This window comes from Narcine bancroftii, chromosome 3 (assembly GCF_036971445.1).
Source record: "Narcine bancroftii isolate sNarBan1 chromosome 3, sNarBan1.hap1, whole genome shotgun sequence".
Lineage (NCBI taxonomy): Eukaryota > Metazoa > Chordata > Chondrichthyes > Torpediniformes > Narcinidae > Narcine > Narcine bancroftii.
Window position 1 is genome coordinate 259,824,420 of NC_091471.1, and position 13,451 is coordinate 259,837,870.

The 13,451-nt window shown below is 40.6% G+C and overlaps 2 protein-coding genes across 3 annotated transcripts in view; one reads left to right on the forward strand and one right to left on the reverse strand.

Moving 5' to 3' along the window:
* Window positions 1–2,587: 2,587 nt before the first annotated feature.
* Window positions 2,588–7,877, reverse strand: LOC138756465 (proteinase-activated receptor 3-like). Its single transcript, XM_069922952.1, has 2 exons — window positions 7,737–7,877; window positions 2,588–5,712 (listed from the first exon to the last, which is right to left on the reverse strand). Exons 1-2 carry the CDS (start codon window positions 7,816–7,818, stop codon window positions 4,580–4,582), a joined length of 1,215 nt encoding a protein of 404 aa, XP_069779053.1. The 5' UTR covers window positions 7,819–7,877; the 3' UTR covers window positions 2,588–4,579.
* A 142-nt stretch (window positions 7,878–8,019) lies between these two features.
* The window catches only part of LOC138758602 (protein S100-A1-like), a 95,241-nt gene continuing 89,809 nt past the window's right edge, over window positions 8,020–13,451 (forward strand). The window contains exon 1 of one of the 2 annotated variants that reach the window (XM_069927803.1): window positions 8,020–8,181. The gene's annotated coding sequence lies outside the window, so the exon portion shown is untranslated. Of the gene's footprint in view, window positions 8,182–8,400; window positions 8,435–13,451 lie in introns of those variants that run through there. The other variant, XM_069927804.1, reaches the window with a different exon arrangement.

Sequence of the window (13,451 nt, forward strand, 5' to 3'; positions counted from 1 at the left end):
TGCCCCCCCCCCCACCACCACCGACCAGCACTGCCATCATCTCAAGGATTTAATGACTGGGGGCCAATGAGGTACTAAGGATTCCATTGAGGGAATTTATGGTCCAAAAAGTTTGGGGAGCCCTGGTTTGGAGGTTCTGGGAAGGTGGCTATTTATGCCATGCAGAAAAGCGATCAGATACTGGGGGTTGATGCATCGGTATTCTGCAGGAAGTGTGTGTCAGGGCAATGAAGCATAAATTAAAACTAATTTGACACAAAAATGGTGATGTAAGGATAATAAGGACTACTTTTCCTGGCAGCATATTAGGGAAGTATGGAGAATGGTATCTGTTGATTCAAGATCTGGGCGGAAACATCTCACCCAATTTCCAAAATTACTAAGCCATTAGAAATAACCATTTCGTAAGTTCCCTGGAGATAAAGTGAATTTTCTAACACAACACAAAAATAAACAGGGCTACACTGACATATTTCCAGGAATTGGTCACTTTAACATCTGGGGGGGGGGGAATCTTGTGCACAAATTGGCTTCCAGCTTATATATCCCAAAAAGTATATAATTGGCAAACTATCCTGGAGGTGGAATTGGTGATCTGTTAGTGCAAAGCTTTCTTTACCCATATGGGTTCTACATCGTTTCCCCCCCCCCCCCCATCACAATCACAGAACTTAAATGGTCCTCGTGTTTCCATTGATGTTGTGATAAACCATGTGCAACAAATCATCACTAGTCGGGTCAATTCTAATCATTTACCATTGTATTTTGCAGTTAATTTAATTTTTAATTTAGAGATACAGCATGGCCACAGGCCTTTCTGCACCAGAAGTCTACATTGTCCAAATATACCCAATTGATCTACTAACCCATCTTTGGAAAGTGGGAGGAAACCAGAAACCCACACAGACATGGCGAGAATGTACAAGCTCCTTACATATAGCCCTGGATTCGAACTTGGGTCACTGGCACTGTAACAACCACTACACCATTACAGTTGTGCCCAGGAGCTTTTTATTTTTGAAAATTTTATTTATCATTTGCATGAATACAGAACATTAATTCAATGAAATAACAGCTTGCAACAAACAATACAAAATGATACAATAAATTTTTTTCTGTTTTCTCCCCAACCCCTCTTCCCCCTAGCCCCCAAAAGATAGAAAGAAAGGAAGGAGCACCTAAATCTTTATATTGAATATTATTAGCATATACTGCATTTATTAACTATTTTTCATAATTATTAACTGAGAGGATTGGGTAAGGTGGAGGATGTGGATGGACTTTTGTTCACGAAATCCAAATACAGCTCCCAAATTTAAAAAAAAATCTCTCCATTTGATTTCGTAGACTGTAAAGGTTACCAATTTTGCATTTCAATCTATTTCTACATGATTCTCCATTTTCCACCTTATTGCTACACATTTCTGTCGCTTTATTCCTATCTACTCAAAATTCTTTCTTGATACTTATCCAATTTCAATTTCATATCTGCTTCATATATATATACTTTTTTAAATTTTTTGCACTGTGAACCATATCAATCAAAATACATACAAACATTTCCCTCTTAAATATACACAATGGCATTTTTCTCCCCTTTTTCCCCCCCTACCTTCCCTTCCCCCCCTTCCCACCCCCCTCCAAACCCATTAAACGTTCAACATATACAATACAATAAAACCATTAAACAATGTCATCACACAATGAAAATAAACAAGAAAATTGTGTCATCTACTTTTACACACTGGATCAAGTCATTTTGTCTTCTTATCATTTTATCATTTTAGGGGGTGGAGGTCCGTGGTAGGCCCTCTTTGTTATGTTCCATGTACGGTTCCCAAATTTGTTTGAATACTGTGATGTTATTTTTTAAATTATATGTTATTTTTTCCAATGGAATACATTTATTCATTTCCATGTACCATTGCTGTACTCTCAGGCTCTCTTCTGATTTCCAAGTTGACATTATACATTTTTTTGCTACCGCTAAGGCTATCATAATAAATCTTTTTTGTGCTTCATCCAAATTTAGGCCTAGTTCTTTACTTCTTATATTACTTAGAAGAAAGATCTCTGGATTTTTTCGTATGTTGCTTTTTGTGATTTTATTTAATACCTGATTTCGATCTTGCCAAAACTTTTCCACTTTCTCACATGCCCAAATTGCATGTATGCTTCATATATATTTCCATGTAAAAATATTCTCGGATCTTTTTGTACCTTTATCTTCATAATTTGTCTTAATAATGCACTCAAATCCTTCCAGAGTTCTTCCACTTTTACACAGGACCATACTGAATGTGAAAAGGTCCCTATTTTCTTATTACACCCGAAACATTTATCCAGATAATTTGTTGTGACCAGGAGCTTGATTCACTTTTTCATTCTGACCAGCAGAATGTCATCGAAAATATTCAAGCTTCTGAGCGACGTTGGTTAGCTTTCCTTGTGAAGGGAACGGACAGTTGGTATTCTTTTCCTGAATGGATCATTTCAGTTCACTCAATGCATCACTAGTGGAATTATTCTAATGCTCTCTCTCTGATAGGCATCATTTCTTAATGTGAGGTATTAATGAAAGGAGAAATGGATTTGAGTGTCATTTATTAATATTATAGAAAACAGCTTTTAAATAAAATGAGTAAGCTCATATTAACATAAAATACAAATGTTGGCAAAATTCAGTTTTTGAAAATATATTAACAGCATAATACCATGCAAAACAAAATCATAGCCATCGGGTAATGAAAATACTTACATATGGTGTGATTTCAAGCCCATTTGTTTTGAAGTGCTTTAAGCCAATTCAGCTTTAAATTTCCGCTGATGGAGATGACAGTGATCTGTGTTTACACCATGTAAAGGGGAGTATGTCATATATTGGAAGTAATGTACCAAGAAAACGAGAGTCAAGATAAACTGGCCATGCAGAAATGGGCCAGCCATAGAACATTACAGCACAGAAATAGGCCCCTTTGGCCCTTCTAGTCCATGCCGGACCATTTTTGCCAACTCATAGCCCTCCATACCTCTCCAATCCATGAACCTGTCCAAATTCTTCGTAAGTGTTAAAATTGAGCCCACATTCACCACTTCAGCTGGCAGCTCGTTCCACACTCTCTGTGTGAAGGAGTTCCCTTTAAACTTTCCTTTTTCTACCCTTAACCCATGGTTTGTATCTCACCTACCCTCATTGGAAAAATCTTACCTATATTTACTCTGTCTTTCCTCCTCATCATTTTAAATAACTCTATCAAATCTCCCTTCATTCTTCTCTGCTCCAGGGAATAAAGTCCTAACCTGTTTAACCTTTCCCTGTGGCTCAGTTCCTGGAGTCCGGACACTATCCCAGTAAATCTTCTCTGCACTCTTTCAATCTTACTGATAGCTTTTCTGTAGTTAGGTGACCAAGGTTCCACACAAATACTCCAAATTTGGCCTCACCAACTTGACCATAACCTCCCAACTCTATGGAGAATTCGGTAGCAAAATAATGTAATCATTCAGTTGAATTACCCCACAAACCACAGTCTATTTCCCTATATGAGTCCTGGGATGAGTTCCCAATGCATGACACACAGCCAAATGGCTCATCTGCCTTTTCTAGCTATTTCAGACTCAAGCTTCTTATCATCCAAGAAGAGTTCCAGTTCAATCCAGATTCTTCCATTCTGTTGCTTGAACAGACATTCAGCTCAGCGGACAACCAAATGACAACTGGAAATGATGAGCTGGAGCTGACGCATCCAATAATATCAGACTCTGTAAATTTCACAACTCTTAATATGGCTCCTGAACTTTTATTATATTTAATTCCACTTTTGAATTGCACAGCTCTCAAACACATGGTATTAAGCAATTTTAGCCATTGGATGCTCATCTCTTGACCAGGGAATTGCTGGAGCCCAGACTCCAGCTACTTCTACCCTTGACAACCTCTTCAGCAGTGGAAGCAATCCCAGTTTCCCAAATATCCCATCACGGATACTCGACATCTTCCTGCTTTAAAGTCCTATCAACAAGGAAGCCTACAACAGAGATGAGGAGAAATGTCTTTAGCCAGAGGGTAATGGATTTGTGGGATTCGTTGGCACATGCAGCCATGGGGGAATTTGAAGGGGAAATTGATAGGTATCTAATTAGTCAGGGGATCATGGGATATGGGGACAAGGCCAGAACTTGGAACTAGATGTGAAAGCATTTTAACTTAGGGAGGTTTCACGGAGCAGGCTCGATGGGCCAAATGGCCTGTTTCTGTTCCTTTATCCTTGTGATCTTGATCTTGTAAAATTGTTCAGAATCCTCAGAGCATGTCTGAAGCTTTAATTCATATACATTTCACCCTTGCTTAACCCTTTGGACACTGTGTCCCTGTTTTCAACCAACCATGTCCCCATTTTCCGAAATGTCCCCATTTGCCTTACCACTAGCTGGTTCGTACTGTAGTTTACCCATAGACCCAGTCCGGGGTATATATTATGGAACGTTAAAAATGGCCAGAGCCCTAAAGGTTAAGCATTCAATATAATTTTGTTTAAAAATAAAATCACTGTATGGCTAGTCTTTTCCTGAATGGATTTCACTTCCCCTTGAATTGTCCATTGAACACAATGGTTTCTCTTGATTCAAATCTTTCTGAGTTTTTCCATTTCAAACATTCTGATTTAGACGCTATGGTTTTTGATGTTGATGTGCTATTTGTATGGAAGAAAGTTTTTCTAGAATCTTCACTTTTCCTGTCCTTACTAAAAGGTACCAGGCTTCTCATATTGTCGCAGAACTCGTCAGAGATGTAGTAATACAGGAATGGGTCAATGCAGCTGTTGAAGGTGCTTAGCACCAGGCAGATCACATAATATAAATACAGGTGGTTGTTTTCTGTGAGGTGATGCTGAGAGAAATGTATGAGCAGGATTATGTTACTGGGAGTGAAACAAACCACATATGCTATCAGCACTTGAATTAGGGTCCTTATGGCTTTGAAATATTTATCATTTTTGGTCATTAGTGTTTTAATTACAGCTATATAACAGAACACAGTTATAAGACAGGGAATGAGAAACTCCAACAATACCAAACATACATAATAATAGAAGAAATAACCCTGTTGCACGTGTTTTGGCAAAACATCGTGGCAAGTACTGATGTTCAATTCGTGGAATGAGTACACCTGCCTCTGGAGGAGAAATGGTAGCATGGAGAGCCCAACAAGAGCCCACATTACCAAGCAGGCACCCACAGCGACCCTGTTGTCTCTGAAGCCTTTGGAGAAAAACGGGTGGACCAGGGCGAAGTATCTGTCGATGCTGATGAAGGCGAGGAGCAGGATGGAGCAGTACATGTTCCCGTAGAAGAAGGCCGTCGTCATCCGGCACAGAGCCTCACCGAAGACCCAGTTGTTTCCCTGAAAGTGATAGTGTATTTTGAACGGCAGCACCAGGATCAGGAGCAGGTCGGCTGTCGCCAGGTTGGTCAGGAAGATGGTGGAAGGCATTCGCTGGACTTTGGTCATGAGATTGATCATCGCCAACCCATTGGCAGGAAGACCAAAGGCAAAGACGATGATATAAAGAGTAGGAGTCACTGCTGTTGTAAGAGCTGTGGTCAGGTAATATATGGCTGTCTTATCTAATGCATCCTTATTGGTTTTGGAACGATTTGTTGATGGTGCATTACAGAATATACTTCTTCCCAGGTTTTGAGTTCCTGAACCTTCCAAACAGACAAGTGGAAATTGAAGTTTAGAATAATATTCAATAAAGGTATTAGCATTTAAAAAATTTTTCATTGCCTTTTTCCACTTCAAGTCACTCTTTAGATTTTTCACATGCTTACAGTCTCTATAACATTATTTAATTACTTTTCACTTTTGGAAAATGAGAAAGTTAGATGTTTCAAAACTGATAAACAAAATAAAAACAAAGATAAAATGGCAGAACTAGGTTAGAAAGTTGCCCAGAGAGTTTGAATGCTGGAATTTTACAGGAGGATGGATGCCTTTTGGCTGTTTCTGAGTGTCCCACCACCTGTCATTTGTATTAATAAGTAGATCAGGGGGAGAGGAGGATGCTGGCCCAGGACTACTGAAATGCTGAAGTGGTGAAGATTGCTAGGGAATCACAGACCAGTAGCCAATCAAGTGGATTGTCAAGCTCCACCTTGCCAAGCCAAGTGATGTGGAGTGGACCAGCAAAGGCTTTGGTGAGTGGGAAGCCTTCTCTTGTCATTCAGTAACCAATTCTGCATTCAGGTGCTCTGTGGAAAGCTATCATTTCCGACCTCTTGAGGTCATCAGAGGAGGGAGTAGGGAAGCAAAGGCAATGAAAGTCAAAGCTTTTATTCTGAACGGCTAAAGGTAAAGTGGGGGGGGGGGGTGGAAATATTGAATTAGTGCAAGACAACAGGGAGAATGAAGTGCTTTGCAGAGAGAATGGCGAGGTCATAATTCAGTTCCATCCAGCTTTCAAAAGCTTCTTTGTTCATTTAGTCGGAAGCCTTTAAAGTTGGTGGCACCTTTTAACGGGCTTGCCTCTCTCTCTCTCTCTCTCTCTCTCTCTCTCTCAGCTGTGAGGGCAAAACTGCACATTTCTCTGCCTCTCCACCTAACTGAAGTCTCTTCCAATGGGACTGTTCTTGGGTATCTCTTCTACAATCCCTTTCTGACACTTTTTTGTCATTTAGGAAACACCTAAAGTGCTTTCCCTTAGATCCAGAAGCATTAATTCTAAGAATAGGGAGACCAACGTCAAACATGCCCAGGACAGGGACAACGCAGGTTAGCTCTAGAAGCTTCTTTTACATCGTCCCATCAAACATTTCAGGCATAGTACAGGTTCATTAAAGACTGCCAGGGTAGGGAAAGTATGCACTGCATATAGGGTGGAGAAACATTGGCCCTTCAAACATCGTCCCTTGGGGTGACACAGTTGGCATAGCAGTTAGGGCATATCCTTTACGGTGCCAGCCATCAGGACCTGGGTTTGAATCCGGCTCTGTCTGCAAGGGGTTGGTACATTCTCCCTGTGTCTGTGTGGGTTTTCCTCAGGGGTTCCAATTTCGTCCCACCGTCTAAAACGTACTGGGGGTGTAGGTTAATTGAGTATAAATTGGGTGGCATGGACTTGCAGGCCGAATGCCTGTTACCGTGCTAATTTAAATAAATAAATAAATAGATCATACATACATTTAAATCCCTGAAGCCTCTACACTTTACCGTCAAGCACTCTCAGAGAGGTAGAACACAGGTTAGATACATGGTAAAGCCCTCTGCACTCTTACCATTAAACCCAGTCATAAAGTCATGGAATGATACAGCACAGAAAAACGCCACCATCCCACCGAGCCCACATTGGCCATCAATCATATTCTTTGAGGCTCTTGGAGATAATGCAATGATTCGATATAAAGGGTTCAGACAGGGATGCGCAACCTTTTAATTGTTAATTTAAACATACAGCACGGTAACAGGCCATTTCGGCCACAAGTCCATGCCCCCCAAATTAGCCTACACCCCTGGTACGTACCTGTGGGCTGAAATAGACTGTTACCATGTCTAAATTAAAAATTAAAAAGTTGGCCACCCCTGTAAGTGTGACTTTGCTTTTCAACATTAACTAATTAAGTCAAGGAATTTTGAACCAACGTCAGCAAGAAACCACAGGTTAAAATACAAAGGCAGTGAATCTTCTTCAACAGTTGTCAGCTGTCTGCTCTAAAACATCAACGTCCAGCCTTACCTTCCTGCAAAGAGCGGGTAGCTACACAGAGGAGGAAGGTAGCTGAAACAGCAAGGGTGCACGGAGATTTGGTCCAGACCATTGGTGCAGATCAGTGCAGCTCCTTCTCAGAGAGGCAGGTCTGGCAGCTCTGGATTAACTGGTGTGAGGGTCTTTTTGGTGCTTCGCTATTTATTGTGGGAGGAGAGAATGAGACAGCAGGAATTATCTCTTTCCTTACATTCATGCTGCATCTTATCAAGCAGGGTCACAGAAACATTCAGGACCAAAAAGACTCTCTCTGTTGCTGCTCAGGAAAGAGCAAAGAACGGAGATCACAAAGCTCTGGATCCTTCCAGCTGACCCATATTAAACTGGTTTTTATTTTGCTGCAGATGGAAAACTAGCAACGAACAAGCGAGCAGCGGCGACAATTGTCAACATTATCATCGCAAAATGTCTCAAAGTGAGTGTTACCTCTCCAAATTTGATGGGAGCCCTACGAAGAGGCATTAGGCAAAACTTGGTTCAATGCCAAGTTTTAGGAGCATGTTGTATGAGTAACGGGAGTGCGGTGGAGTGGTCTAGAGGGAAATTGTGGGTGATTGGCAGCTGACGGATGTGGGCATCGAGGATAAATGATTAAATGGGAATGTCAGGAACTGGGGAGCTCAGAGATCTTGGATGAGCATGGAAATGGAGAGGATTACGGAGATAGGGTAGGTACTGGGCATGAAAGGGACAGGAGTGTGAAGACAAGCATTTTAAATTCAAAGTGCTTCTTAACTGTGAGCAAATTGAATTGAGATATTTCTTGTCATGTGTTCCAGGATACGGGATATACATTGTGTTGCGGCTATCCAAGCACTTCAACCCTTACTTAAGTACAACAGGCCATGTATAATTAAGGCCATAAGACAGGACCAAAAATAGGCTATTCAGCCCATCGAGTTTGCCCTGCTATATAATCATGAACTGATCCATTTCCTCACTCAGTCCGGCCTTCTTCCCAAGCTTTGATGCCCTGGCTAATCAAGAATCTATCAGTCTTAGTCTTAAAACCACCCAATGACCCAGCCTCCACTATGGCCTGTGGTAACAAATTCCACAGATTTACCATCCTCTGACTGAAGAAAATCTGTTCTAAGTGGGCACCCTTCAACCTTGGAGTTGTGCCCTTTTGTCCTAGACTCTCCCACCTTGGGAAACAACCTTTCCACATCTACTCTGTCCATGGCATTCAACATACAAAATGTTTCAATGAGATCGCCCCACTTTCTTCTAAATTCCAACCAATACAGGCCAAGAGCTGTCAAACACTCCTCATATGATAACCCTCTTGTTCCATGAATCAATGAATCAATCAATCCCTTGAAACATCTCCAACATCAGCACATTCTTTTTTAAATGAGGAGCTCAAAACTCCTCACAATCGTCCAAGTGGGTTCTTACCAGTGCCTTATAATGCCTTAGCATCACATCCCTGCTCTTATATTCTATTCCTCTTGAAATGAACACCAGCATTGCATTTCCTTCTTCACCATTGACTCAACTTGCCTGTTAACATTCAGGGTATCCTGCACAAGAACACCCAGGTCCCCCTACATCTGGGTGCTTTCAATTATCTCCCCATTTAAAAAATAGTTTGCCCGTTAAGTGGGACTAGAGGAGATCACATAAATCGGTGTGGACTAGAGGGGCTGGGATGGCCTGCTTCCAAACTGTAATTGTTATATATGTTATATATGGTTTATTTTTTCTTCCCAAGTGCATGACAGTACACTTTCCAATGTTATATTTCATATGCCACCGCTCTGCCTATTCTCATATTCAGTCATAGTCTTTCAGCTCCTGCACCTAGCTTTGTATCGTCTGGAAACTTGGCCACAAAACCATTCATTCCATAGTCCAAACCATTAATAAACAATGCAAAAAGGGGCCAACATTGACCCCTGAGGAACATCCCCAGCCACTGGCAGCCAACCAGAATATGATCCCTGTATTCTGACTCTCTGCTTCCTGTCAAGCAAATGCTCTGCTCGTGCTGTACGTTTCCTGTTATACCATGGGATCTTATCTTGTTAAGTTGCCTCTTGTGTGGCACCTTGTCAAAGGACATCTAAAAATTCAAGTCCACTGCATCTCCTTTATCTAGCCTGCTCATCACTTCCTCAAATAATTCCAATAGTTTGTCAAGCAAAATTTCCCCTAAGGAAACCATGCTGGCTTTGGCCTTTCTTGTCATGTGCCTCCAAGTTCTCTGCAACCTCATCCTTGACAATCGGCTCCAACGTCTCCCAACCACTGATATCAGGCTAACTGGATTTTAATTTTTCTTTCTGCTCCTTTCCTCTATTCTTGTATAATGGGGGTGACATTTGCAATTTTACAGATAATTACCAATTAAAGTGGCATGGCGTTACAGAGAAAACGTTCAGTTCAAACAGTGCAAGGACAAGATCATTTTACTAATGAGAGGCCTCTTAGTAAAATGATCTTGTCCTTGCACTGTTTGAACTGAATGTTCAAAAATGTTGTCCTTGATATAATTTTAAAAATATATATAGCATGGTGGAAGCTGATTCCGGCCATTTAAATCTATGTTGCCCAATTAACCGTTAAATTTGGAGGGTGAGAGAAAACCAGAGCACCCGGAGGAAAACATACAAACACCTTACAGACAGTGTTGGATTTGAACCCAGGTCACTGGCGCTATAATAGTGTCTTGCTAGCCGCAAAGACTGGGTGTTGGGAAAGTGGGACATTGTGCGAGTTAAGGATGTAGGTAGCAGGCAACCAGAATAAGTTGGTTAATGCTCACCTTGCTTAGTAACACCTCTCACAGATCCAGTCTCTGGGCTCATGATGAATCCTGGACTTGAAGGCAAAGTCAAGGATGGAACCTCAACAATGTCAACCAATGGTGTTTTACACATGGAGTTATCATGGTCACCAGAGAACTGCTTACTTGTTAAATTAATCTAATGATGAACATGGAATGCATAGCTATATTGGAGCAAGGTAATTATATTAAAGTATGGCTGGAAGTAAAAATATTTACCCAGAGTTGTTGATAGTGGGAAATATGACAAAGGCTGGGATCACTACTGCCCTTGAGGGAATTGTAAGCACAGTTTTAAATGTGTAGGTGTAAGTTATACCTGTAATGATAGTGATCATGTTTACATGGCCACTAACAAAGGCTTGATTATAGATCCTGTTTGATTAGACTTGGCTGCCAGCAGGGTGCTGACACAGAGGCAGAGACAGTTGTATGTAAGATCTGTAATGGAGGCTTGCAGCCTCATGGCAAGCCTCATGGGGTTCATACAGCAACTTTAAAGTAAATAGTCTTTTCCTTCATCCATGCGTTGTCTAAGAACTCACACATATGAATACAAGATGAAACATGATGTCAGAAGAGGGATGAAGGAAATTAAAAGGAAATACTTTAAAAGGAAAATCTAAAGTTAGCAACTGATCAAGTGAAGAGAAGATAACAAAGTGAAAAATGGAAGGATTACATCCACCAGCAAAACTGCAGTTGACAGGTAACGTGGCTGAAAATTGGAACAGATTCAAACAACGTTTTGGATTGTATTTTGTGGCAGTCAGAGCTGATGAGAAAAGTGATACAGTTAAAGCATCAGTTTTCTTACATGTCATGGGTGATGAAGCCCTGGACATGTATAATAACTTTACATTTGCTACTGAAGGAGACAAAATTAAATTGGAAAATAAATTGGATAGTTTGAGTCATACTGAATTCCTAAACGTAATGTGATGTTTCAAAGGCACAAATTTTTTACATATACAGAAAATGGAAGAAAGTATTCATCAGGATGTGACTGAATTGAGAAACAGAAACAGAAACAAAATGTGTGAATTTTGTGGACTGACTGACTGGCTGATAAAAGATCGACTTGTGTGTGGTTATAGGGAAAGACTGCTAAGAGAGCAAAATCTAGAGCTGGAAAAAGCCATAGCACTCTGTAGAGCTGCAGAAACTGTAAAAATGCAGGCAAAAGAGCTATTCAGTGAAATTAGCTGCAATGTGGATGCAATGATCAAGAACAGACATAAACTGTTTAACAAAAAGAGTGCCAAAGTGGAAAGAGAGGCAATGCCAGTGAACAAAAATGAAAGGGACAATCGAAAGCTGTATCATTGATGAGGTACACAACACCTACCAAAAAAGCGTCCAGCATATGGTAGAACATGCAATATGTGCAACAAAAGGCTGTAGGTACCAAGTGCAGGCTAGAATTTGTTTGGATCCAAGAGATCTAAACAAAGCAATAAAGAGAGAACACTTTAAGCTTCCGACACGTGAAGAAATCATGTCACAGTTTGCAAATGCAAAGTTTTTCAGCAAGTTAGATGCATCATCAGGATTTTGGCAGTTTAAAATGGATGAAGCAAGTTCAAGACTATACACATTCAATAGTCCATTTGGCAGATACAGATTCCTGAGGTTACCATTCAGAATTGCCTCAGGTCCTGAAGTGTATCACAAAACTATCCATATAGTCTATGAGCATCTGAACAGAGTTGATACCTCAATGGATGACATCATATTCTGGGGAACCACAAGAATGGAGCATGATGAGAGATTAAGGAAAGTGCTGGAAGCAACAAGGAAAGCAAACCTGAAGCTGAATAGAGAGAAATGCCAGCTCAGGGTGACAGAACTAACATTGGTAGGAGTGAAAGCATCAGACCAGATCCCAGAAAGGTGTCCACCAATGGGAACATGCCAAGACCACAATGCAAAAAGGACATACAGAGGGTTAATGGAATGGTCAACAAGATGGGTAAATTCATATCCAACCTCTCAGAAAAGATGGCTCCATTGGGAAGACTAACAGAAAATAACATTGAATGGGAGTGGAATCATGAACATGAAAAGTCATGGAGTGAACTAACGAAACTGCTCACGGAGGAACTAGTCCTGAGGTTTTATGACCCAGTGATATCCATCAAGATATCATCAGATGCATCACATAGTGGGCTCGGTGCAGTTCTTCTGCAAAAATATGATGACTGGCAACCCTTTTTTTTAAGTCTTAAATTATACAGAAAACATTCTTTATATACTGCTATATTTCACACAAGATCTGAACTATGCTCTAGCCTTCTGCTATAATGCATAAGAGAACAACAATGTATTTACAAAACTGGAATGCAAATGCAAACACAGAGGCAAATATTGAAAAATTTGAATAATTCCATCACGCTGTATGACAGATGCAGAGACATGATACACTCAAATTGAAAAAGAACTGTTCAGCATCACATACGCCTGTGAAATGTTTCATCAGTTTGTGTCAGGACAAGCAATCAGTGTAGATACTTACCATAGTCCCTTGATAGCTTAGTTCCAAAAACCATTAAATGAATGTCCACTTAGAATACAAAGAATGATAATTAGGGTGCAACATTATATACTGAATGTAGTGTACACTCCGGGTCAGGTAATGTACACAGCAGACACCAAAATGGATGAAGACGTGAACACTTTCATGGACATGGTCACAAGTGCACCGCCCATATCAGATGCAAAAATGGACCACATAAAGTCAGCGATAAACATAGATGAAACACTGAGATAAGTAAGAAAAAAATCTCTTGGATTGATGGTCCAACATGAAGCAGGATTGTTCACCTGACATTGCAGAATACTAGATTTTCAGGGTGGAACTATCAGTGGTTGAAGACATAATCTACAAAGGAAGT

Bases quoted from the DNA above. Each gene is read 5' to 3' on its own strand.
- LOC138756465 (XM_069922952.1), bottom strand. From the start codon at position 7,818: ATGGTCTGGACCAAATCTCCGTGCACCCTTGCTGTTTCAGCTACCTTC. The intron at 5,713-7,736 runs GTAAGGCTGGAC...TCTGTTTGGAAG, and splicing joins TACCCGCTCTTTGCAGGAAG to GTTCAGGAACTCAAAACCTG.